Consider the following 25,168-nt stretch of genomic DNA (forward strand, 5'->3'; position numbering starts at 1 on the left):
AATAAATGTCACTATTGTTTTGCTAAGCAGAAGTAAAAAATTTAACTTCATGCCAAAAATACCAGTCAACATTTTTAGATATAGCTTCCACAATAGATTTGCATAAAAACCGAGGAAAAACCAACAAAAAATATGGTAATATAAATAAACACATAAAAATTATAAAACTGAAAATGAATGAATGAAGTCATCAAAAAGTTATAATTCAGTTCATTTCAAGCAGTTTCCCAAATATGCAAACTGCTCTTGTTTTAAAAGTTGTAAATACATATTTATTATGACATATTACATATTTATTATTGTTTTTATTTAATTATATGACTTGCCTTGGAGAATTTCTATTGTTGTGCACGATGACAATAAAAAGGAATCCTAATTCTGAATTCAGATTCTTTAATGGAGAGTTTGATTGCTTTATCCCGGAGTCATTGCTTTTAGTTGAGTTATATTAACATCACCAACACAGTATACTTATTATTTGTGCCAGAAATAATATTATTATTATTCACGTGTGATTTTTTAAAAAAATGATGCATCAGATTCTAAAAAATAGAGCAAAGTAGACAATAAAAAGAGAAAACTGAACACTAAACACTATTTAAAGCCACTACATTGACACCTTGGAGACGGTTTGACCTCACATTTTAGGGGCTGCAACTCCAAAGGCGGGATGACGCCTGTAGACCTGCCTAGACCTTTGTACTGCTAAAAGCAAGTGATCCTTAGATCTAAGTGATTTGAAAGTTGCAGGAGGTCAGATAAATAAGCAGGAGTCTGTCCCAAAGAACACCAGTTACATCCAAACAAACCAAAATTATTTGTGTTCTGTTTTTGCCTCTCTTTAGTAAATCAAACTCTTAATTTCAGGATGCAATTGGATGTGTGGCGATAACACATTTCCCTTCCTGCCAAAAGAAAACCTAGATAATATCATCTGGGAACTCAGTCAAAGTGTTACACGATAAAATATTTCAGTTAAACTAAAAAGGATGATCCAATAAGGATTATGAATCAAATGTACCATAAAATAAATATATAATCACACACTATTTAATACGCTTTAAATATTTAAAGAGCTCTGATCAGAAAAGGCATGGCTAAGAACCTGAGATAGTGTGTCGTTTTGTCTGATACCTAGTTTGTAAGAATAGACCTCCTGTCTATCTGTGGAATTTGAGCATCTCAGACATTTTTTTGCTTTGTTAAGCAATCCCCTTAGCAACTTTAGATGATCTTACCGACATCCTGCTGAGAAGTGGCAGTTGATTCTGCAGAGCAGAGGTTTTCCCATGTGTGTGTGTGCGTGTGTGTGCGTGTGCGTGTGTGTGTGTGTGTGTTGGGAACCTATAGGTGCTGGGATGCAAGTTTTCTCAGCAAAAAAATGCAAGGACAAAAAAAAAAAAAAATTGAGGGTCAATTTGTGATTTACGTGATTTAATTGGCTGTTGTTCTGAATTTCAGCAAGTTGACCATCAGACGCTTGAACAAACTAGTAAATCCTAAAAACCTCTAGCTGGTACTTACAATATAATGCCAAAATTATTTGCTCATTTGCTTTCACACACATATTAACTTTGGTGATATCACATTCCTGATCAATAGCATTTTTTATGATGTTGTCCCTCCATTTGCAGCTTCAACTCTTCCAGAAAGGGTTTTTACAAGGTTTAGGAGTGTTTAAGAAAATTCTTTACTAGAAGTGTGATTGTGAGGTCAGACACTGATGCGAGATGACACAGTCAGGGTCAAAAATGTCCTCTGCTGGGCAAGAAACCGACGCATAGTGAGTATGAAACACTTAATTTCATATCCCAAGATGTCAGGTGTAAAAAAAAAAAAACTGTGCGACACTTATACAAACACAATCTTTGTTATGTCCCTGTGCATTTGCACAGATCTGCCAGTGGCACCACAGGATCCTTGCAATTCACCTCACTAATTTGTTTTAATTGCTTTTGCACAAATTTTTGTTTATTTTTTTAAAGCAACTTATGTTTCTTAACTTATGTCTCATGATAAAAAAAAACTAATTCCGATGAAAAGAAGGAATTAAGAAATGAGAACCTATGTGGATTATTAAAGATAAATGTTGTTAATGTTTGTTAAAAGGGTGCAGAAATGACTGAAAATCATAAGCATCCATCTTCTAAGCAAATTATCTGATTGGTCATGCTTTGGGCCTGTGCAAGAGTGACACATAAGTGTGATAAAACTTCCTCTTTGAAGACCAAAACATGCTAAACAGATTGCATGTGTAAAAAAATATTAAAATAAAAAACACTGTAGAGAGCACACATATAGGTTCCTAATGTAGCTCTTCAAGCGGAGTAAGCTGGTACGTTTTCATTTTGGACTGGCTCTCAGAGAACATAAATGAAATAAAAAAATAAAATGTTATGTAAGCATCATAAAATTTTAATCATTTTCATGTAAAAATAATTGAACATGGACCAAAAGACTTATGTGGCTTTTGAGTGTGCTCTTGTTGGAAACTGTAGATGTTTTTGGAAAAATAATATTTTTAGCTGATCTAAAGCAAATACATAAATAATTGTTCAAGCTTCCCAATTAAACCACCGAAAGTGCCTGAGGATCATTGCTAATCTCCCTAGCATTTGGCTCAAGATACAGTTTTGCTAATTAATGTTAGCGAGCAGATGTTGCAGCTCCTGTCAAGCTTTCTCAAAGTTTTTGATGTGGCAGCAGCATAAAGAGCTATTTCATTTATTTCATTGGCAATTGGAAGCTCTCAATCAAAGGCTGACTTTAGCGGGGGTTTTATTAACTTGAAAGAGATGTGAACTGATGGTAGGACAGCCTTCCAGTCACCCAGGTAAATGGTTGTTGAACAGCAGATCTTGGGTCAACGCTAAAGAGAAAACCTGGCAGGACTAAAATAAATAAACCAAGAGCAAGTAAAAGTCCAGCAAGTCCCTTTTACTCAAGATCAGACTCATTATTTTCAAAATAACTTGGCTTCTATGTGCAATAACAACAAAGGTTTTGTTTGTAGCTGGTAGTACATATTTTCATCTACATCTGACTTATGGTATAAGTTGAGAGTAGTTTGCAATTTAAGTTGTTAGATCACTCCTATAATTAGTGAGAAACAAAAGTCATGTAAAAGCTTTATGTTTGTAATGTTACCGTGTTTGTCATGAGGAATGTGTTTTAAATGCGGCACCATGTGCAAATCTACTCTTTTTTTATATTGAGTCTATTCATTTTCCTCCAGTTGTTGGAGAGTCATTTTTTAGTAACATCTGAATGCACAGATTTTTTTTCTTTTAGGCCCTCTGAATATAATTAATAGCAATCTATATAGAATGTAGACAACTCAATAAAACAATAGAACTACAGAAATATTATAAGTCTTAATTGTTGAACTGTATAAGTCTGCTATCGTACTGTGAAAGAAAATGTGCTGCACCGGCACAAATGTCGAGGTATAATTCACCCCTTGTTAATAACTTCAAAAATCATTTGTCTGAATGCAAGCTGATTGGAGCGTTTTCCAACCAGAGATAAATAAGTGAATGATTTGCCACCACAGATTAGTCTCAAAGACACTAAATACTCACTAAGCTTAATGTGTTGTGTTGCTATGGAACAGCGATGCACAAAGCAGCTAGAACAACATTTAAAATTTATCACACTGTATATTTTAGCTTTAAATAAATGGCTTCAAGTTGGCTTAAGTTCATTTTGTTTTTATGCGTTTTATATGAGCCGTTTCAGAGGAGAGGAATGTGTCACATAGAAGCACGGAGCTCAGGGAGCACCACTGGGTCAAATGCTTCGCTTCACATCAAGTGGATGTGAGCCTGGAGTCAGTGTTACCCTTCAGTTCAAGCATCAGATGCAAGTCATGTCAGACCTTCATGAACCCACAAACCAATTGTCTAGCGTTGTCACATACCCAAACACGCACCCAAACGCATAGCAAGATTTAACCAGTGCAAATGAGAAGATAAATACACTAACCCCTCCCCCAATGTCAATGTAAAATCTCCCTGATTCAAGTTAATCACATGGTGTTCAATATAATCTTCTGATTTAAAGGCCCAGCGTGCCATCTGGAAAAGCTTGGTAGTGTCTATGGATGGCTGCAGAGTGTGAATGGGTTTGAAAAATGTGCAACAAATGTGTGCAAAAATGCAGATGACACAGTTTTATGTGCACAACCCCCAGTGGGTGTTCTGCTATTCTCGGTTTTACACATATGCAGACCCCCATGCTAAGCCTATTGGAGGGAAGTGTATTAGCCATGGTCAAAAACACACACACGTACATGCCACTGCAGGTCACTTGTCTCCACTGGCACAATGGAGGCAAGCCAAAAAAAAAAAAAAAAAAAAATCACTTTTTGTCAATAGCACATGGCCAAACAAACTCTGTGTTTCATCTAAAAATCTATTAAACACTTAAACCAATATATTGTTCTAATTTTAAAAAACTGGAACAAGTACACTTAAAATTAAGGAAAATGATAATCGTTACCGTTTTGCACAATATTTTTCCTAAACACTCAAGAGTCCTGTGACCTTTTTGTGTGTTTTTTTTATTATTATTTTATGCATGCTGCATTTATCCAAATTAAATAACATTCTTCCAGATGGTGTGTTTGGGATGGCTTTAAATATTTTTATTGTTTATGTCTTTCTTTAAAATAAGGGGAGAAATATGTGTCTTTTTGGACCCACTGTAAATGCAATTTTTATATACTTTAAATGTAACAATTTGCATTCAGCAGATGAGAAAATAAATGCCCATTTTTGACACCACCAATCTGAGATAATAAACCCCAATATCCATAAATGGCAAGTCAACCTTTTGTGTAATTTGTAATAGAAAAGAGAGACTTGAAGTGCTAAAACTTCAAGTCTATATATATATAATAGACTTGATAATTCCACAAATTATGGAAAAATTTTCCAAAATTTGAGAAATTATTGGAAATACATGAATTTATGATAAGAAATCATGTAAATAGTGCTACTTCTAAAATTATTTTAAAAATATATCTGTGTTTAGTTATTCTATGTCAATAATCTAAAGCATACTTTTTTGTGTCCATAAAGGTGCAACAATTTATATTTGTACTTCCAGGATTGGATAATATGTATAGTGATACTAGGAAAGGAAAAACTTTGATACTTTGTTAGCATCTAATACTCTACAAGGGGATAAAGAGGTTTGATTTATTGTCATATAAAGGTTGGTTAAAGATTGGGACCAATTGCCCTGTCTTGCCTTTCTGTTTAGCTGCCACTCATACTCAGCCTTCCTATTTCAGTCCTGTTTAGCAAAATTAACATGGCAGCCTTTTTATTACAGCCCTGCAGTGTAATTAGCTGTCAACACTCAGCAGCTAGGTTTTGTTGTTGCAAAAGAAAGCTTGAACCAAACACAAGGACAATCTGAGCGACAACAGCGCAAGAAAGCAAAGAGAAGCATGACTAATAACAAACGATTAATCTTTTTAAATATGGAGACATTTCTTAAGTATCTCTTTCTAAGAAATTGTTCAGTACTGAATTAAAGACTAAGTGTTTGAAAATGTTTGTTCTACCACTGTAAGCTACATTTAGCTTATTCAACCTATTCTTTGTTTTTGTATTTTCCGGTGATTTAATGAATATCACAGAATCTACATATAAATGATGTGTCCAGCCTCCAAAGGAGAACTTAGGATTTATGAAGGGAGGTTCTGTTAAGTTATCAGCAATTGATTTCTTACCTTCAGCAGAAAACTCGTCAACTTTATTTAGTATGTATCAACATTGGTGCCAAAGACTAAAGTTAATACCTAGTTTCAGAGTTGGGTACCTCTTGATACAATGTTTTTGCTGGGAAAATCTGGGCCCTGGCTTTCCCATGGATGTTATACTTTGATATCTATGCCTAAACATTTTTGAAGACCAATCACTCTTCTCACATGGCAACAGCCCCCCCATACAGGGAGTAAGTCAGACAGCCCTAGGACCCATGAAAACTACTTATAAAAGACTTAAAGACTATGACAGAGTCTGGGATTTTCATAGTGCTTCCAAACTACCCAGATGTCAATCTGATGAGATCTGATGGCATCTGTAGAACAAAAGCCCTGTCTAGAAAAACAAAAGCAAAGGAGGAACGGAGGAACGTGATAAGTGCTGAGGGGATTTTCTTTTATGGTCCAGTTAAGAAACAACACAGGAAACTCTAAGTTGTTCTCTGTTGATCTCCTGAGTGATCTGAATGAGTTTGGTATCAAAAGAGGGAACCAACTGTATTTTATGCTTGATAGAAATAATTACATATCAGGTCATTTTAAAGCAATTCACCCAAAGGCCAACTGCATGTGTTCCCTCCTCATTCAGGTTGCTGCGACATAAAGTGCAGGTATGCTGGCAGGTTTGTTCACAAAGATAATTCTGTCTCTAGAGGTTTGACCCAACACTGACAACGCTCTGACCTGGCACACATCTCAGAGAGGGATTAACCAGACTCCCATAACTCCCATAAACCTATGGTGTCCACGTTCAAGTTTATCAACTTGAATAGAAATATTACTACGTTCAGATCTACATGCTGTGAGAAGATTTTAGTTCAGACTGTAAAAAGGAATTTTGGTGAGAGTTAAAATGCCCTATAAAAGCATGTTATCTACTGAATAACATAAACATAGCATATAAAACAATACTAGATTTTTAATAGATTCCATTTTAACATAAATACAATAAGCAGTGCACTCAACAACCAAACCTTAGAGGGAAAGCTCATTAAAATAAACACAGGACTACAAGGTCCTGAACATATGGCAGCTTCTGCTTTGAGATAAATCTAAGGGCCTTTGAATTTCCTACACTGAAGCAGTTAACCTAAATAAAACAAGGTTCAGCTACAGTTCAAGGAATTTCAAACTGAGCTGGTTCTACCTCATTCATATTGCAAGTGTCATTTTAATGGTCCATCAACTTCAAGGCCTACCTCTTTTCTAATTTTGTTTTGTTAGAGGAGGAAAACAATCATCCAAAAAATGGTGAGCCTGTGTTGGTCTCTTGGTGGCAGGACCCAGATGAACCTCCGTATTGCAAATGTTGCATAAAAAAAAGCAGAGAATTACATACACAGAGCAAATTTTGTAATGACATCCTTGTAAACTTTGAGAAACAAAAAATAAAATCTGCTTCTTATTCTGGTTACAAATTCTTAAATAAAAAGACTTCCTTTTCCTTTTTTTAGCAAAATCATAGCATTTTCTTTTTGCTCATTTAAATATTAAATATGGAAAGCAATCGTAAGATAAGGTTAAGATTTAGCAGTTGATTCCTATAAGACTGTGACCTTTTGTAAGATATAAGGTGTTGCCAGTATAGAGAGAAAAATTTTAAAAACAAGGATGTCAATGAAAATACAAGTATAACCCCTGATGTGTGCAAATCTGATTTATCCAGCAAGAAGAACTATAATAATGACCAAATGTAATAGCTGTATTACATTAGTAGTGCCTTCTCACTAATACGCCACCAATCACAGGAGCACTCAGAGCAAAGTAAGAAACACCAAGCAGTAGTAAACTGACGTCACAGTAGTGCTGGACACTGAAATACGGCCCTTTAGGTTATTGGCAGACTGCTTGAATCAGAACATCCACAAGCATTTGGCTGCTATCAAATTGTCACATTGTTAGTTTAGTTAAAAAAAAAGAAAAAAGTTTATTTTGTCAGAACCTCAGAGAACAGACAGTGACACAAAGAGAAGAAAGGAAATGTGACAAAGGAGTCAGTCTAGATAAAAGAGGAAACAAAAAATCAAGTAAACAAAAACTAGACATCAGCAAGAAGCGTGAAAAGAACAAGACAAGGAAACACTCGAGAGGATTCTAAAGATATGAATATTCACTGGGACAGATGAAATAAGAATGGTCAGAAAGCAAGAGGAAGAAACACTAAGATAGATTATTGAATGCCATTGTAATGTAATTGATTTTGGCATTTTTCACGTTAATACATGTCATCCTGCAGCAGCGCCTCCATGGCCTATATTCTGCCAGCTGGCAGTGAACACGAGCATGCATGAGTATGCATCCTCCACTGACACACATACGCAGAGGCCAGATGAGACAGTAGTAGGGCAGTACTGTCAAAGCAAGAGATGAAAAGACAACACATTTAATAATACAATAAATCATTTGGCTTTCACTTTTTAGCCACGTTCTAAAAGTAACAATCTAGCAATTTCCCACATTCCCCTTATCAGCAGAAAATATCTGCACAGCTTTTCAAATGATCAGATCTAACAGCTAAAAGGACAACTTGCCTTTGTAACGTCCCCAAGTAAAAGTCAGTTTCTCCACATGCAAGCTTTGCAATTATTTCCTCCTGGCTGGGTCTTGTCCAATCTGATACTTCTGTCCTAGTTCCATCCACAGAAGCATAAAACTCATTTTAAAGTTTCATGAGGCAGATTAGCCTTGTTCAGCCAAGCAGTGTAAATTGGGATGAGTTTGTGAACATCTTATGATAACCATAATATTAGTAATCCAAACTTGCGCTATGTTAAAAAAAAAAAAAAAAGGAGAGGAAAGTATCTTAGAAAGAAGAGCCTTCGAGCTGTGAGGGGTGAAATAGGAGCACATGTCTGTGTCAAAGGGTCACACTGATGCTGGCAATCAATAAGCCAGTCGATGGGTAGGCTAACCCCTTCAGGGGTATATTGTGGAAATTAATTGTGACCAATTTAGCCTACCAAGTACAAATTAAATGAGGACTGACAGACAAGTAACACGCCCACAGCACTGCAAAATATACTTATATAATGCTAGCCACATGCAAAACGACACAAAGTAAATAAAGAAGCAGAAGGAGAACAAAAAATTAATAAGATTCAAATTTTTATAGCGCCCTCAATAATAAATGTGCCCGTCCAAGTTGCAAATTCACAGCTGTGCAGCTGATCATACAACTTTTAAACCATGTGAAGTGAGTACTGTCAAGTAGAATAATATAAATGTGGTACTCACCTAGTCTAGGCTGCCCTTATGGCTGGCACAGAGAAGCATGACTCCAACACAAACACACAAACCAGCACAGCCATCAACTATGAGTGGAAGAAACATAGGCAGAAAAAAAGAGGGAGCACTCAGAAATGTTGAGAAGAAACAAATAGTTGTCCAGTCCACTGTGTCAGTGTGTGGTGAATGTGTGTGTGAGTGAGTGTGAGTTGAGGGCGTGTGTATCAGTGTAGGGGTAGATCTGCTTCAGCAGTGAATGGTATTGGAGAGCTCCGTCTCAATCTCGCTCTCTGGCAACTGTGACGTGTTAGGGCTTCATCCAGACCCCTCCCTCCTCTCCCGTGTTCTCCACTCTACTCTCTCCGTTTCCCCCTCATTCGCTGTCCTAATCCCTTTTTCCTTCTCTCTTTTAATCCCTCGCTTCCCTGGTCGGCCCGCCTCCTGGTCCGAAGGGCAGATAAAAACTTATTTCCAGTGGCCAAGCACATAACAAGAGAGACCATTGGCTGTTCATGGTTTACTTTCATGCATTGTTGAACATTGGATTAATTTCAACTTAAATTTTATTATTGTGTGTACTATACATGTTAGTTTGTGTTTTCGGCTTGACTGGTTTCATCAGGTTAAATTTTAATGCAAAAATGCTACATTGTACTTCCATGAATCCGTTTTATGAATATAAACAGATGTACGTTGCTGAAATGACGGATTAAAATTTAATGTAAAGCTAACAGAGATGTCTAATAGCTCTAAACACTATGAAAATATAAGTAAGGGGAAAAACTGAGTTAAACTACTGATAACAAAAAGTAAATAAAAAAAATAAACTAAAAATAAAAAAGTACCGGTATTTCCATATTGACAGGATCTTGATAAAAAAAAAAATTGTTCTGAAAGATGATTGAAACACCAAAGTTGTGTTTTGAGTAAAATTAACATTGTTCTTTTATTCTATGAACTTTTGGCAACATGTCTCTGAAATTTCAGGCAAAAATTTTGTACTTAATTGCAGAAAATGATAAATGGTCAAAATAACCAATTCTGATCCACATTATTTGAGGTCTTTCAGACCAGAGAAACAAAGAAAACAACTTCATATTAATTTAGAAACAATAATACTGATGTATGGGTTTCAGTGCAGAGGTCTCTTAATTCTTTCTAGAGCTGTATATTGTGCTGCCCTAATAAACACCACTGTATATATACCCAGATCTGTGACCAGTTTTCAAATAATAGTTATTATGTAACTACGTTTAGTGGTAAATGAAGCATGGAGTAAAATATATGATATATGATATATGATATATGATTTTAACCTCATTTGCTTTTGTTCTGCTGTTTATCCAACATCTGGTGGACTCTTGTCTACCGTATGTGCCCAGCAATGAGTGTATGTTTTCTGTTGGTTTGTGTGATATTCAAATGTTTAACCTATTCTACATGACAAATACAATACACATTTATCATTGCTTTCAAAAATTTTTATTAGTTTAAAGATATTTCATTTTTGCTCCATTAACTTACCAGTGGTGTGGTGATTAAGTTTAGCTGGCACTTTAAGATGTTTCCATCTCCCCAGTTCTTCCCCAAGCAGATAGTACCATCCTTGAATTTCCTAGAGGACAAATGCATATATAATTGACTGCACACACATGGATATTGTATCTATTATACACATAAATACATGAAAGCTGTCAGGAGTTCAACATATCATGGCCAAAATGTGAAGTCAGACAGAAACCCCTAAACACTCGGAAGCTGAGTTTGTTAGCTACTTTTGCTTTTTTCCAGCAGCTGATGCTTCTACATCTGTACACTTCTAGTCTTTAAACCAGATGGTGTGTGAAATTATAGAGGAGAGAGAGAGAGTATTTTATGCTATCTATTGTGACTTAATGAGACTATGCACGCTAACAGATTGGGCCTGTTTTGTAATCCTGATGGACACAGACTGACAAACAATGGCAAAACAAGTCGATTCAATTCTGCTATCATTTTACTGTCATACATTTGTTCTGTTTAATCTAACACACATTTACCACACTAGCTGATTTCTCTTTTGTGCTCAATAAATGTGGCGCCACAGACTGCGACAATAATCTTCATTTTAAAAGCATCTTCTCAGAGTGGACAGATTTCTGCAGGCTGTAGGACAAGGGGGAGGATAGGCAGGGAACTTATTTAGAAGAAGGGGGAGGGGAGGAGAGGGCATAAGCCTTAAAAAACTGGGAGGGATTTATTCAATCATTCAATATTACCCTACACACATGATGAAAGATAGCAGGAAAAATGGACCAGAAGGACACAAAGGAGGGGGACAACAAGAAAAAGCGAAAGATGACAGAAGCAAAAACCACAGCATATGAGAAGGATGAAAACAAATCACAAGATGTGACAGTCAGGATAAGAAATTGCCTAAATATCAGCCCATTCTCATAAGCCCAAAATGATTCTGAAAATCAAAGAAGTAGGTGGAGGAGACAGAGGAGGACTGGCTTGAAAAAAGGATGAATGAAACAACAGCAGAGGAGAGTAATGAATGTAGTGGAGAGAATGAGAAGACAATACTCCCTACGACTCAAACGTGAAACTAACGGATTTGCATATTAAGTTGATAAAATATTCATCGAGATAAATGCTAAGAGGAGCCATCAGTAAGCATTAGCAAGATTTTAATATTTATCTGTGCTTTCCCATGTAAATCTCAATGCAAAAAGAACTTTGTGTAGTAATGGCAAATATCTATGACAAAAATGTGCATTGATAATATCCAATAAATATTATTGCTTTGAAACTGATATATATATATGCTTTAATATTGACAACTTAATCAGGGATTTGCAAAGCATGGGAAAGAAAATAATGGCAAAGAGAATTGGCTGAAAATTCAAAAATAACCTTTTTCCAATCAGTGAACACACCAAACCTTACTACTACTAGATTACACCAACTACAACACTCTCATATAAGGAAAGTGTTATCGTGGGATGAAGGCTTAAAGCTGCTTTAATTGTCAGTGAAGTATTTAAAAATAAAGAGGAAATACAAAAATAATAAGACGTCTCTGAAGGAAAAATATAGTGTTTCCAGACACCTTCTGGTGCTGTAAAAGAGAACAATTCTGGTGTTGCTTATTTTGCTTCTCCACTACAGTGAACCCTCGCTATAAAGCAGTTCACCTTTCACGGCCTCGCTTCTCCGCGGATATTTTTGTGAAGATTTTTTTCCCACAGTGCATTGTATTCTGCGTCCTGATTGGCTAAATGGTCTCGGCGCTTCTTCTCTACCTGTGTGCCAATAACGTTACGGTATTTAAATATACGTAATACAGCTTGGCAAATTTTTGTAAATGTTTTTGCCCAGATGAAAAAAGAGAGACAGCAACTACTGATAACCATGTTATTCTTTCGAAAAACACACCTGCACCACAGGCTTCAGAAGAAAAAGACACTAAAAGGAAGAGATTGAACCAAGTCTGACAAAAATGGAGGTTTTGTCAGTGGAACTGAGGCAACATTTCCTTATTATGAGCAGCTTTGGGGCACTTAGTTTGCACACTGGCTGAAGTCAGTCTTAGTTATCGGGCGAGAGGTCGAGTGCATCCTGAAGAGGTTTTCAGGTCATCTCAGAGTCAGCACAAAGAAATGAAACACACAATCACCCACACTTATATAAAGTAAGTATTTGAGTCATTAATTATCATAACATTCATGTTTTTGGATTGTGTGATTAAATAATCCCTGCAAAATTGAGATTTGAAACAGAAACATTTTTTGTTGTAAGGGAACAGTGCAAATACTACAAAATAAACAAAATAAGTAAAAAAATATATACAAAACAGAAATTGACTGCATTGTTTAATAAATCGGCTCAAATTGAAAAATAGGCAATTAGCTCTGAGGCTGTCTTTATGCCTGGACTGAACTGACAATTTATTCCCATATTTAAATTAGATCTGTCCGTCATGTTAGGTACTTTAAAATGATATTTGTTTAATCAATTTGTGAATTGGCACTACATAAGTAAACTGAACTGCATTTACTTGAATTCTTATAATAATTTTTGGGTGATTTGACTGTCAAAGTTTGGACAGAAGTCAATAAATTAAATATTTTAAGTGATTTATACCAACATAACATTTCTTTTCAATTTTAACTTATTTTAGATTGTCTACCATTTGTTAGTGGTAGAGCTCTGTTGAACTTAAACGAATCGCCAAAACGCTTGATGTCTCTGGTGAAAACCAGTCCTTCTAGAAAAGACAAATAGTTGATTAAACTTCTGTGAAAAATAAGTAAAATGTGGGAGAGATTGTTTTCTGAATATTTTCTGAAACAAATGGAAATAAGCTGTGGAAACATGTCTTTTTGATTTCATAGTGTCATTTTGTGGATATGCAAAGCACAATGTTTTCTTTACGCTGATGTATCTTTGGTGTCCAAAGAAAAATAGGCGCTAGTTATGAAAACCAATTCATGTAATTATATACAATATACCCTGAAACATTAAAATAATGTGTGTGTATAAAGTGTGTGAACTTTGACCTTAAAGCAGGAAAGCTCAGTGAGTCAAACTGTGTTCCCATTCCAGTATCTAGAGGCAACAGTGCAGTGCTGTGACACTGTTAACCCCAAAGTGTTTCCTCCAAACTATTGAGGTCACTGGAATTCATTCGCACTGAATTAAACTCTTAAATTCATGGTCTGATGGATGAGACACACAACAGATGGAGACACTTGCACAGAGCTGAAAAACAGCACAAAAATGGCTTTAGAGCTGAAATCTCTGTTCAAACTTACCTTGTCTGCATCCATAAGGGAGCACAGGCCAAAGCTCATGCAACCAAGCAGAACACTCACTCTGTTGATGTTGAGAGACATCAGAGAGAATAAGTCAGCAGAATGAAAATCAATTAATACCCCTGAGCTGAGGGGCTCAACAAACTCAGGTCAGACGCTTCAAATACATTTTCAATCCACCATAGGGTAGAAATGAAGAAAACTAATTTAAAAAAATAAAATCAGACCCATCAGATTTATATTTTTAATAATTTAAGTGGTCCTTTTATATATTTGCTATCTAGATCTTTTGCATTAAGCTCATTCATAACATTTTTGGTGATGTCAGAGTAATAAAAGCCTGGTGAAAAACTAAAATTTAAGGTAGAGGACAAAAGGAATTTGAAAATATTTAATTACAACCATTCATGTTGTCCTGATATCCCACATTATCAATCAAATCAAACTTTATTTGTATAGCACATTTCAGCAGCAAGACATTTCAAAGTGCTTTACATCAAATCAAACACAAAAATACAATGCAACATAGAATCAACAATAAAAACACAACATAGTCAGATTCCGTCAATAAATTTGCAATTGATTACGTTTTGAATACAACTCTAAACAAGTGGGTTTTTAGTTGAGATTTAAAGGAAGTCAGTGTTTCAGCTGTTTTACAGTTTTCTGGAAGTTTGTTCCAGATTTTTGGTGCATAGATACTAAACTCCTGTTGGTCCATCTGAGCAAGCAAACAAGCCTGTATCTGGACCGCCGGCAGTTTGCTCATCACCATTGAGTTGGAGTTGAAGCTGCCATCATATACCTGCTTCAAGAAACCCACTGTCTTAAGGACAAACCAGGCAGCATTGAGAGAATCACGTTCTTTGATTTCTCCAGAACATTTAACACAATTCAGCACAATTTGTTTTGGGCTGAATTATCACCTGGATTAATGATTACCTGACAAATAGGGCCACAGTTTTGAATTGAAGAGTCATGTGTTTAACCACATTGTGAGCACCACAGGAGCACCACAGGGGCCTGTACTCTCACCACTCCTTTTCTGCCTGTATATCGCAAATGTCCAACAGAAGTCTGATTCCTGTCATCCACTGAAATACTCAGATGACTCTGCATTTAGATCTGGTTTACCGCTTTGTGTGAAAGTGTGTAAGCAATTATTTCATCTTCAATGGGAACAAAACAAAGTAGATGATTGTTGATTTCAGAAAAAACAAGGTTAGATCAAATCCCATTTCAAATTCGGTGTATTACTGACTGCTACAGCAGATTCTTCCTTCCCACAGCCGTCATCACCTATAACCTTTTGAAGAACCTTAAATTAACAGGAACAACATTTAATCTTCATTTTGGATCAATAACGTATTTTTGAATGTAATTGAATCAGAAGCTTGTGTGGAGCAAATTTTGCTATATTTAGTTTGGGTGGTCTGTGCAACTGTGTAGGTATAGGGACAAAAAACATGAGAAAAATAATTCTTGACAAGCTCACAGCTGGAAGCGTGTAGTGCAGCTGCTGACGCTGTTATGATGCAAACTAGTTGTCATGACAAATGAACACCCGAACTACATTTGCAAAGAGTAAAATAATTTAGTAGCTGCCAAAAGTATAATGTTAAGAAATTAACAACAGTGAGACCCTATTATTTTCACTGAAAGCCCTTTACCTAATTTATAGGGAATTAATGTTTGGTCTGACTAACAAACATTCTTTCAGTGTGTTTTGGTTATTGATTCTTTTACCAGGAGATATCTCAGTTTAAGAGCTCAACTGATCAGCAACATAAGAACTGTACTGTCATCAATAAATGTATGCTATCATATGCATCCATAACACAAACCCGCTCATACAGAATGATACTCTGAAATAATATAACCTGGAGAGTGTATACTTACTGCATTTCACTATCCAAAGCAACGTGTAAAAGGATAGCTTTTTTATTGCCTGAAAGGTCTCTTTCTAAATGGATTAATTTTTTGAGAGCTGGCCTCTTCCCATAAATTGCATTGAGTCATGTGACATAGAAGTAGGGATATTTATCCATTAACATATTTGTTTACTACACTAAACAGGATTCATTTCACCCAGCTATGATCAATACTTGTATGTATGGAGGTTACTTTAACACTACACCAGCAGATTTTCTGGATAGTTTGTGAAATGAGGACAGCAGTATTCTCAGCTATCCTTTCATATTCTCATGAAAACATCTATAATATAAAAACACTGGGATTAAGGCATTATTTAATTCTAACTCATTTAACCAAACACTAGCAAACAAAAATTAAATACACTTCTAATAATATTTTAATTGAATTATTAATTTGACATTATTTTTGTGAAGGTTCAATTAACCTTCAGAAACATTTAGTTTAGACCCTCCCTGAATCAGAATTATCTTTGCCAGCAACTTCAACTGCAAATCTTTGTGGACATTTAAACCAACATTTATATCTAGACACAGAAACCCCTGGTTTTTAATGGGGGTTTATGGGTTTTGTAATCTCTTATTAGTTGTAAATGGGTCTGCACTTTCTAACATGAATAAGATATTACCTAAGCCATTCTATTCAAGCTCTGGCTGCATGCTTAGGTTTGTTCTGTGGTAAAGTAACCCTCAATCCCAGTCATAAATATTTTGCAGCCTCTAACAGGTTTTCTGCACAATAAAGGAACCTACCAAGCTCCTTTATTGTGCTGAGGACAAGCATTCACACAGCATGACGTCTCATCGTGGGGTAATTTATAGAGATTGTTTTTATTAACATTTTGCATCTAGGCCACAAAGTTACGTTTGTGCAAAAGTTGAGTTACGTGACTCAACTTTTGTATAAAGTTGAGTCACAAGCTTTGTGCAAAAGTGAATAGACTATACTTTTGCACATAGCAAAACGTACAAGATAAAATCAAGCTTGCACTTTTTGCAAGCTTGATTTTATATAACTTTGGTTTTACAATGTATTTAATTTTGCTACTCTTTCATAAAGGCCAGATTTGAGGGCTACATAACTAAGCTGTCTTGTTGATCTGTGCAGCTCCTCCAGAGTTATAGGTCTTAGTAGAGATTTGTGATCCCCTTGCCTGGGTCAGGCAGTTTAAGTTGATAGTCATATCTTGGTAGGTTGTGAAATGCTTTTCTACTTTCAAAAGAAGCACTGAACAGTGGAAGTCTTCCATTGCTGGGATATTGTTTTATAATCTAATTCTGCTTTAAACTTCTTTGTTTTGAGTGTTTCATTGTCTTTTTGACAGTATTTCTACTGAGATTGCATTGCATAAAGGTGCATCAGATTGTTTTAGAGATATGAAGGAAGCTAAAATACATTTAGTTAGAAATGTTTCTTCTATTTTGCAATTACACATTTATTTATTTGATTTTATTACATAAATCCCAACGTGGTGATAAAATGTGAAAAATACCATGAATGTCATATGGTTTTATGAGCCATTCCTAAATTCAATAGGATGTTGTTTTTATTTCATGTGAATTATACTGCTGGCCAGGGTATTAGTTGGGGACTATTTCTTTAAACTGTAGGTTTATTGTATTTGCTGACAAATTTGTAATCTTTTGGAAATAAAGTAAATACATTTCCATCTCCAAGTTGTCTGGTCTCTTCCTGGTTTGGGAAGCCGTGGAGACCATGTCAACATTACCTTTAGTCAATACCTATTTATGATTAGAAGAGTGCATGTGTATGGATATTTATTTCTCAAGTTTTCCAATGTCAACAAGAATGATGTTTGTCTTTGGAAAAACCATGAAAAAAATAAAATCTTCATATATATGATTCCTGTGGATTTCAGAGACTCGGATTGAAACAATAAATGATCTGTTCAATGTTATGTTGTAAATAAATCACAGAAAGGAAATGAGTTAGTTGAGTTTGACTGGTGCAGCATTTTGGCAAACGATCAGGAGTATTTCAGGGGATTTGCTGAGGAGGCATCACTTCCCACAACTTCTGACTTCAGCAGCACAAAGACAGATAATGTTGATTGAGCATATTTCAGCTAGATCTTGTTATTGTTTCCTAGATGAGCACAGCTGCTCCAGGGTTGAAGGTCAGTCTAGCAGAAATCAGTTATGATTGTTGGTAAATATTGTGTAGGTTTGCTGACTAACTTTACAGCCATGAATGCAGACAATGACATTTTAAATTTATACAGTACAAAATTCTCTTTTTACCACAAGGTCCATAGATTTCTCACAACATGAGGACCAAGCTTTGAAAACTACATATAAATTAAGTCCTTGCGCATATATCAGTGGACTAGAAAATTAGATTTTCATTTTCAGACACAGCTGTGAATAATGTGACTGCTCCATAGCTGAAAAAGCAAGATTACCCTGAACAGATTCTACTTTGGTTACGGTAATTGTACAAGACACATACGGCCTAAGGAATTCAAAGGAGGAAAATGTTTCAGTGTAAGAATACTATAAGTGATAAATAGCTTAATCTATAAAACTATTTTTGCAATAACGGCAGTGTCCATTGGCTGTGCATAAAAATTTAAACTGAATGTACACAAAATGCCACAGGGTGAACAAATCCCCACGACTTAGTAAATCAAGTTCCTGGAGAACAGGATCTTGGAATTTCATCAACTTGATAAAATGACTGAACTAAACTAATGACACTTAATCTGTGTCCCAGAAACTCTCCCAATCCTAATCTTTAAAATCATTCCACAATCTTAAAGTCACTGCTATCAGATTTGTGTCTATTTACTTTACTTACAAGCTGTTGGTAACATTTTATGTAGGTTTTTTTGACAACATGAGACATGCTCCGAATGGTTTTGTTCAGTGCTTTCAGAACACATTAAGGCATTGTGCCTGCATCCTTAATACAGCATACACAGGAAAATATCTGACTCACTGAAACAAAGACCCAATAAACCTTTTCCAACATCAGTCTCTTTAGTGAGGAAAGCAAAAGTAAGACAATTACTAGTCAAAGAAGAACACAACCTGCATGCAATTTAAACATTAAAACTGTATATTTTACTGCTCTGGTAAAAAGATTTATGCCAATAAATTTCCAAACGTACATCTTTGTTATTTTCACCTTTAGTTATCACTTGCTTAAATTGTGTTGTTCACAATATGTAAACTATTTTCCTGCAGGTACCTTGATGTAGAGTCAGTGTTCCAAACTGTAAAGAGAAGTCTCTTGTGAAGGTCCTCCTCATTGACTGTACTGCAAAATGCAAGAATTTGCTTAGTGAGTTTGAAGCACAAGATAGCTACGTTTAAGAATTGTGAATTATCAGACTTTGAACAGAAATGGACAAAATGTCCCTGTTGGTTTCAGCTTCTGGTGGCAGCTATTATTCACCTAAAATCAGGTAAAACACTATCTGAGAATTTGAATCAAAATAGTAGTTTATTGAACTTTTCCATTGGTTCAAATTATGTTGTAATTAAAATAATGAGCTGTTCACATAATTTTTCAAATGCATTTGTCAGGGACAATGAGACTATAAAAGCCTTAAACTAGAAATAAAATATAATGAATATAACATTTCATGCAAAACTCTTCCCATTTATGACATTCATCATGTTTATACATAGTAGACAAATAGAAATTTGAGCGGGTAAAATGTAATAAATACTATGTGTGTGTTGGTGAAAACAACTAATCTTTTCATACCACAGCACCGAAAATATCATTTAATGATGTGTTTGGAAAAGAAATTGCTAAACAAACTAATTGAATGCTTACAAGTAAAAGGTCTGCAAAAAGATGGGATTCCTACATTGAGGAACCATCGGAGTCTTCTGCCTTCCCTTTGGATCACTGTCAGGAAACTTGCCAACCTGCAAAACAAAAGTACAAACATTTATCATACAGGTTATGTAAAACTCAATTTCTGTATTATCACGAAAAGCTAAACATACCTTGACATAGGTGTTACAGGACTCTTGGCAGTCACTCAGCATGTTTCTTGCCTCCAAAACTGTAGAAAAAGCACAACATTACAAAGATTTATTAATCAATCAATCAAATTTATTTGTATAGCACGTTTCAGAAACAAGGCAGTTAAAAATGCTTTACACCATAAAAACACAAAAATAAAAAATTATAAAAAAACAAAAAAAAAAACCACCATATATTCAACTATTTCGTTGTAGTGAGATAAACATTACTAACGCGAAAAGCAGCATTTTGAATCAGCTGCAGCGTTCTGATCATTTAGGCAGACCTATGAAGACACTGACGCAGCAAGCTATACAGCTAAAGATAAATGCAGAAATGAGTTTCTCTAGGTCTTGCTGAGATCCTGGAAATGTTCTTCAGGTGACAGAAGCCGACTTTGTGACAGTCTTTATACTGCTTTGAAGGTTTTTATATATATACATATATATACATATATATACATACATATATATATATATATACATATATATACATATATATACATACATATATATATATATATATATATATATATATTAGTTTTGTCCCATGCTATGTTTTTCCTTAAACATTCAATATCAGTATTAGTGACCTTCAATAAAATAAGGGAATAAGTAGTCTTAGAGGATGTTTATTTGGCAGATTCATTTTGTAGGAGAGAAATAAAAGACATTTTGTTTTTGCTTTGTAAAACATAAGTCCAAATGCTCTTTGACTCATTAAATAATGTAAAAAAAATTTTAATTGTATTCTAACACCAGCAAAGTGATTTAATACTCTGTGGCTTTATTATGACAGGATACTTGCATAAAGAAACAAAGAGGTGTGTTTTGTGCGACTTAAGCTCCTCCTTGTTTCTGCAGCTTTTGTACATAAAAACCTGTACAATGAAAGTTAGGACGCTTACAAAATGTTAGATTTTGTGTTAGCTAATGATTTGGCATTTTGGTCATTTCTGAAAATAGGGACAAATATCTGTTTTTTGTATGAAAATGTTTGAATTAATAGTTACGCACAAGTTTTACCTATATTTTTGTAGCATGTATGTTATATGTTGACTATTTTCAAGAGTTAATGTGTAATACAGTTTCTCTGCTTTACTAAAATGATTAGCACTGAGAAATGAAATAGAAGCAGAAAAATCAGAGGAGGGTAAAAAGAAAAAGGATGCAGAGTGGTTAGATAGAGAATTTCACACAAAAAGATAAGGGTGTCCGGGTTGGTTGCTGGGTAACCAAAATAAACAGTGTTGTTGAATCAATGTACCACCAAACAAGCTTTTCATCATTAATGGCCTCCTGTTGTGCTTTGAACAGTTATCTGAAATAGGTTATTTAATATTTACATTCAGCAAATTATGTTTGCAGACTCTATTTTCTATAATATTTTTAATACTGAAAATGTACACAAAACAAAGTATGGAGAGGGAGCATGTAGTACACTGCTTTCAAATTGATGCACAAAAGCAGGATCTCTCCATATGGGCAGCATTTGAGATGACTCACCGCTGACAACGAGTATTTCACGCTCTTTGAAGACTGACAGTTTGAGCTCACCTATAAAAACGAAAGAAAAAGGTTTAGGACAGCCTGACAGGTGTTATACATTACATTTCCTTCTAAACCAGACTCCAAATCTAATTTCAACTGTATTAAAACGTACTTAATTTTTTTAAATTACATATTGACAAAAGTAAAATAACTTATTTGTTTTACACTGCATTCTTACAAAGCAGTGTAAACCTACACCTTTTGAGATCATTGAGGCATTGAATTAAATTTATGCTCTTATATCAAAACCGTCCCAACAGAAAGGTCAATGGGAGGTGACCACAAGACTTAAAAGGATAGCAGATCTATCTGACCCTTTATTATATCTTATGTCTCATTAATTGGTATTTATTTCTCTTCTCACATTAGGACAATGCTCTCAGATTTTACACCAATGACTGCACTTATGGTGATATCTATTCATCGCAATGCAACTGAACAATTTTAGCAATAACATATTTCATTTTATCCATGCCCACAAACAGAAGTAGAGCTTACATACTACATTGTGTGTTACCTGCTTAAACAAAACACTCAAATTTGGCAATTTATATGAACTGTAGCCATTTTGGATGTCAAACTGTAACTTTACAAATAAGATAAGTTTATACTTACTACATAAGGAGGAGCAATCCATTTAATAAGTATTGTGCTGACCACAATTTCCTGTTTTGTGTTATATAAATGCTAGGTGATAAATGAACAAAGTGCGCTTTTGAGGCTCCTGGATTGTTTGATGTGGCTTGTTGAGAAATGTAACATTATTCTAAACTCTTTAAAATCAACTTTAGAAAAACCAATGGGATAAACTGAGCCACTGTGATTATTCAAAGCAATACTTTTACTATATTTACCATTTTATTGTATTGAGTCTTTTATGCTGCATTTTCCCTAAAAATGCCTCATCATTCAGTGATAGTGTGCACAGAGATTCACTACTCGACAGTTTTAGAAAGACTATTGCCATTTGAAATGGTGTTTTGGAGTACTAGACTTGCCTGGAGTTATTGGTGTACCAATTTGTTTGGATAAGGCCAGAGAGAAATGAAGATCAATAATGCTTTGACCATTTTGTTGCAGCTAATGCAAGACTGGATTAAGGAACGTGCAGTCACCTCCTTGCTGAGCAATCTTCTGTTCTACATCTTGTGTGATTCAGTTGAATCCTCAGTTCTGAGAACACAGTTGAACATTAGACTGTGGTAAAGGTTAAAATGTTGATCGTAATCCTTGGAAACATAGAAGGAGTAGTGCATGCATGCCAGTCTGTGTCCACTGTCTGTTAAAGTGCCTCTTTCTTCACCTCTATCTCACTTTCTTAAGTCTGCTCGTCTTTCCTGTATTCCTCCCAGTCCTGCTGACAACTGTAGGAGACTTATTAACCACGTTGACATGGTCACAGCTGACACTGGCTTTGTGCTGCTCTAAATGAATCCTGTTCATTATCAGAGCACAGTCTACGGCTAAAATAAAGGAGACCTGCTGTGTGATATTGCTGCTGGCACTTCAGAGCTTGGGTACGAGGGATGTTTGTCGTTCCCACACTGAACTTGGCATGGATTTGAAAGTAGTGAAGGAACTTTGTGAGAAGAGAAAACAGTGTTGGAAAGATTTTCCTGGTCTTGACATGCCTCACACAAAAGATGTCATGAAGCAGTCTCAAATGTAGCTGACCTAACTTGTTTATCATATAGTCAACAGAAAATGGCCAAAGGAGGCTGGCAAAAGACTAGCAGGAGGCAACATGTTTAAAGTCCTTCAAGTGGTAAATATTGACTGAAGTTTTAAATATGACAGAGTAAAGCCTTTGAAGATTAATTACTTTGGGCAACAAAAATATTTTGTTTTTTTTTTTGTTGCTTTTGTATTTCTTTAAAAACTGTGTCAAAAAGATCAGTAATAACACTGAATGTCAGTACTTTTATAATTCATTCCTCTTTAAATTCTTTTAAATATTTTTTCCCCTCAGATGTGAATTTAAAGGTAAGAAAAAGAGACAAGAGCTTCTGCCACAATAGGATCATGGGGTATCATGGGACAGAAAACAACAATCTCCATAGATCTGAGGAGATAACTAAACTATTTCTTATCAGAACCAAACCTCAGAAGAAAAACAAGATTTGGTTTTAGGATGAAGTTAAGGTAGAGGTAAGAGCAGGTCCTGATGTTTTGGAAGGATGAGATACACCATCTGAGGAATATCAGATAAGATAGCAGCCTCAGTCATGATGTGCATGAAAACAGGCTGTTCCGACCCCTGCAAGTTCCTTGTGGTTAGGCTGGGCATTTACCTTTTACATGAAACACTGATTACTCATATGGGAAACCTGATAATCTGGTAATTCCCTCATTTTATTTTGATTTTTTTATCTTGAGTGCCAACTAGCGCAGCTTTGTTTCCTCCACAGACATAGTAATGCCTACTTCTACTCATTACTGATTTCACAATTCATATTAGAAACATAAGTTTAAGTTGAATACATATGTAGTTCAGAACTCTCATATATTGTGCGTCGCAATTTTTGTTTTGGATTTTGAAGGCAGTCAAACGAATCTTATGAAATAACCTTTTAATGGTTCTTTTAATGGATGTCTAGGAGGCGCAAGTTGAAGTACAAAATGTGTAAAATAAATGTAGCAACAAACAATGTAAAACAATTGAACAAAACCCAGCTCAGCATAAAAGTGATTGATTTTCACATGTTCAGGGTTTCACACATGACTTGACAAAAAAATGAATGAGAGCAATAAACTTCAGGGTCTCTAAGCCCAGATCAGTAAACACAACTCCCCCCCCCCCTCTGATTGAAAATAAAAATCTGTATCTAAAAATAAATAATAATAAAAGGTACAATACGTAGATTCTCTATGTGGCCACAAAATAGCAGAAAACAAGAAAATATAGAATTCCTACCAAAGTTCTCATTTAAAACTGAAAATTAAACAATTCCACAAAAAAATATCTATCACAGAGTTTCTCTCAGTACACAGGTTTAAGCTTCACAACCAACCATGTTACAGATGTCCAAGGGAAAGGAGAATGATACTCAGTGACTGAAGATTTTATGCAGTCCTACAACAAGGAAGAAGTGACTTCAGCTGTGCAGTAAGGTGTGAAAGCAGGCAAGGACTAAACTAAAAGACAAAAGGAAGAAACCATCTCCCCATAAGAGACCCACTAGAGGTCACTGAATCCAACAGACGCATTAGGATTTCAGCAAACTAATGCTGCATTCCAGCTGTACTCAGAACTGGAAAATTCCAACTTGTAAGATAAGTGTTACATAGTGCCTGCAACTTTAAACTGAACAAATTAAAAGTGGTGTTTGCTTATGGATAGTAAAGCTTAAAATGATGTTTGTAAGAACTATTGCCGACCTTGTTCATAGGCGACCTCGTGTTGAAATTCTGACTTCTTCACTAGAACGCTGTCACCTTGGGTCTGACGTCAAATACTACTTTGAGATCCCACTTCCCACATAACTTGAACTCAGCATGAGATACATATACTAAAATGATAATGCCTGCGCCAAATACCTTTCACTGTACTGTTTTGCTTTTACAGTGTGACGTCCTTACAATTTGGGAAAGGAAGCGTCCCAGGACAGAGCTGGCCTTCCTGATGAGCTTATCTAGCTGCTTCCTCTCAGCTCCAGATAAACTGTTGTAATCACAAATTCTTAAAAGAGCGCCCCCTGCACTTCAAATAACCTCAGCCTCCTTAGCAGGAAGAGTCTGCTCTGATCCATCCTGTAAAGGGCTCCAATGCTGTAGCCCAACTTATGGTTAGTCCACAATCTCAGTGTAAGTTCCCTGGATGTTCACCAGTGCCAATGGGGTGGCTTGGTTTTCTCTGCATTGATTAAGAGATTGTTCCGCTGGCACCAGTC

General features: G+C 35.5%; 1 protein-coding gene across 3 annotated transcripts in view; it reads right to left on the minus strand.

Annotated features, from left to right (window-relative positions):
* rgs3a (regulator of G protein signaling 3a) overlaps positions 1-25,168 on the minus strand; it is a 133,806-nt gene that overhangs the window by 101,282 nt on the left and 7,356 nt on the right. The window contains exons 4-9 of one of the 3 annotated variants that reach the window (XM_044096091.1): positions 21,234-21,284; positions 19,710-19,768; positions 19,534-19,628; positions 18,940-19,008; positions 13,798-13,858; positions 10,523-10,613 (exon numbers count right to left, since the gene is read on the minus strand). In XM_044096091.1, the coding sequence (XP_043952026.1) occupies positions 10,523-10,613; positions 13,798-13,858; positions 18,940-19,008; positions 19,534-19,628; positions 19,710-19,768; positions 21,234-21,284 (426 nt within the window). Of the gene's footprint in view, positions 1-1,238; positions 1,323-9,007; positions 9,329-10,522; positions 10,614-13,797; positions 13,859-18,939; positions 19,009-19,533; positions 19,629-19,709; positions 19,769-21,233; positions 21,285-25,168 lie in introns of those variants that run through there. The other 2 variants (XM_044096093.1, XM_044096094.1) reach the window with 2 other exon arrangements.

Source organism: Gambusia affinis, linkage group LG17 (genome assembly GCF_019740435.1).
Source record: "Gambusia affinis linkage group LG17, SWU_Gaff_1.0, whole genome shotgun sequence".
In the NCBI taxonomy this organism is placed as follows: Eukaryota; Metazoa; Chordata; class Actinopteri; order Cyprinodontiformes; family Poeciliidae; genus Gambusia; species Gambusia affinis.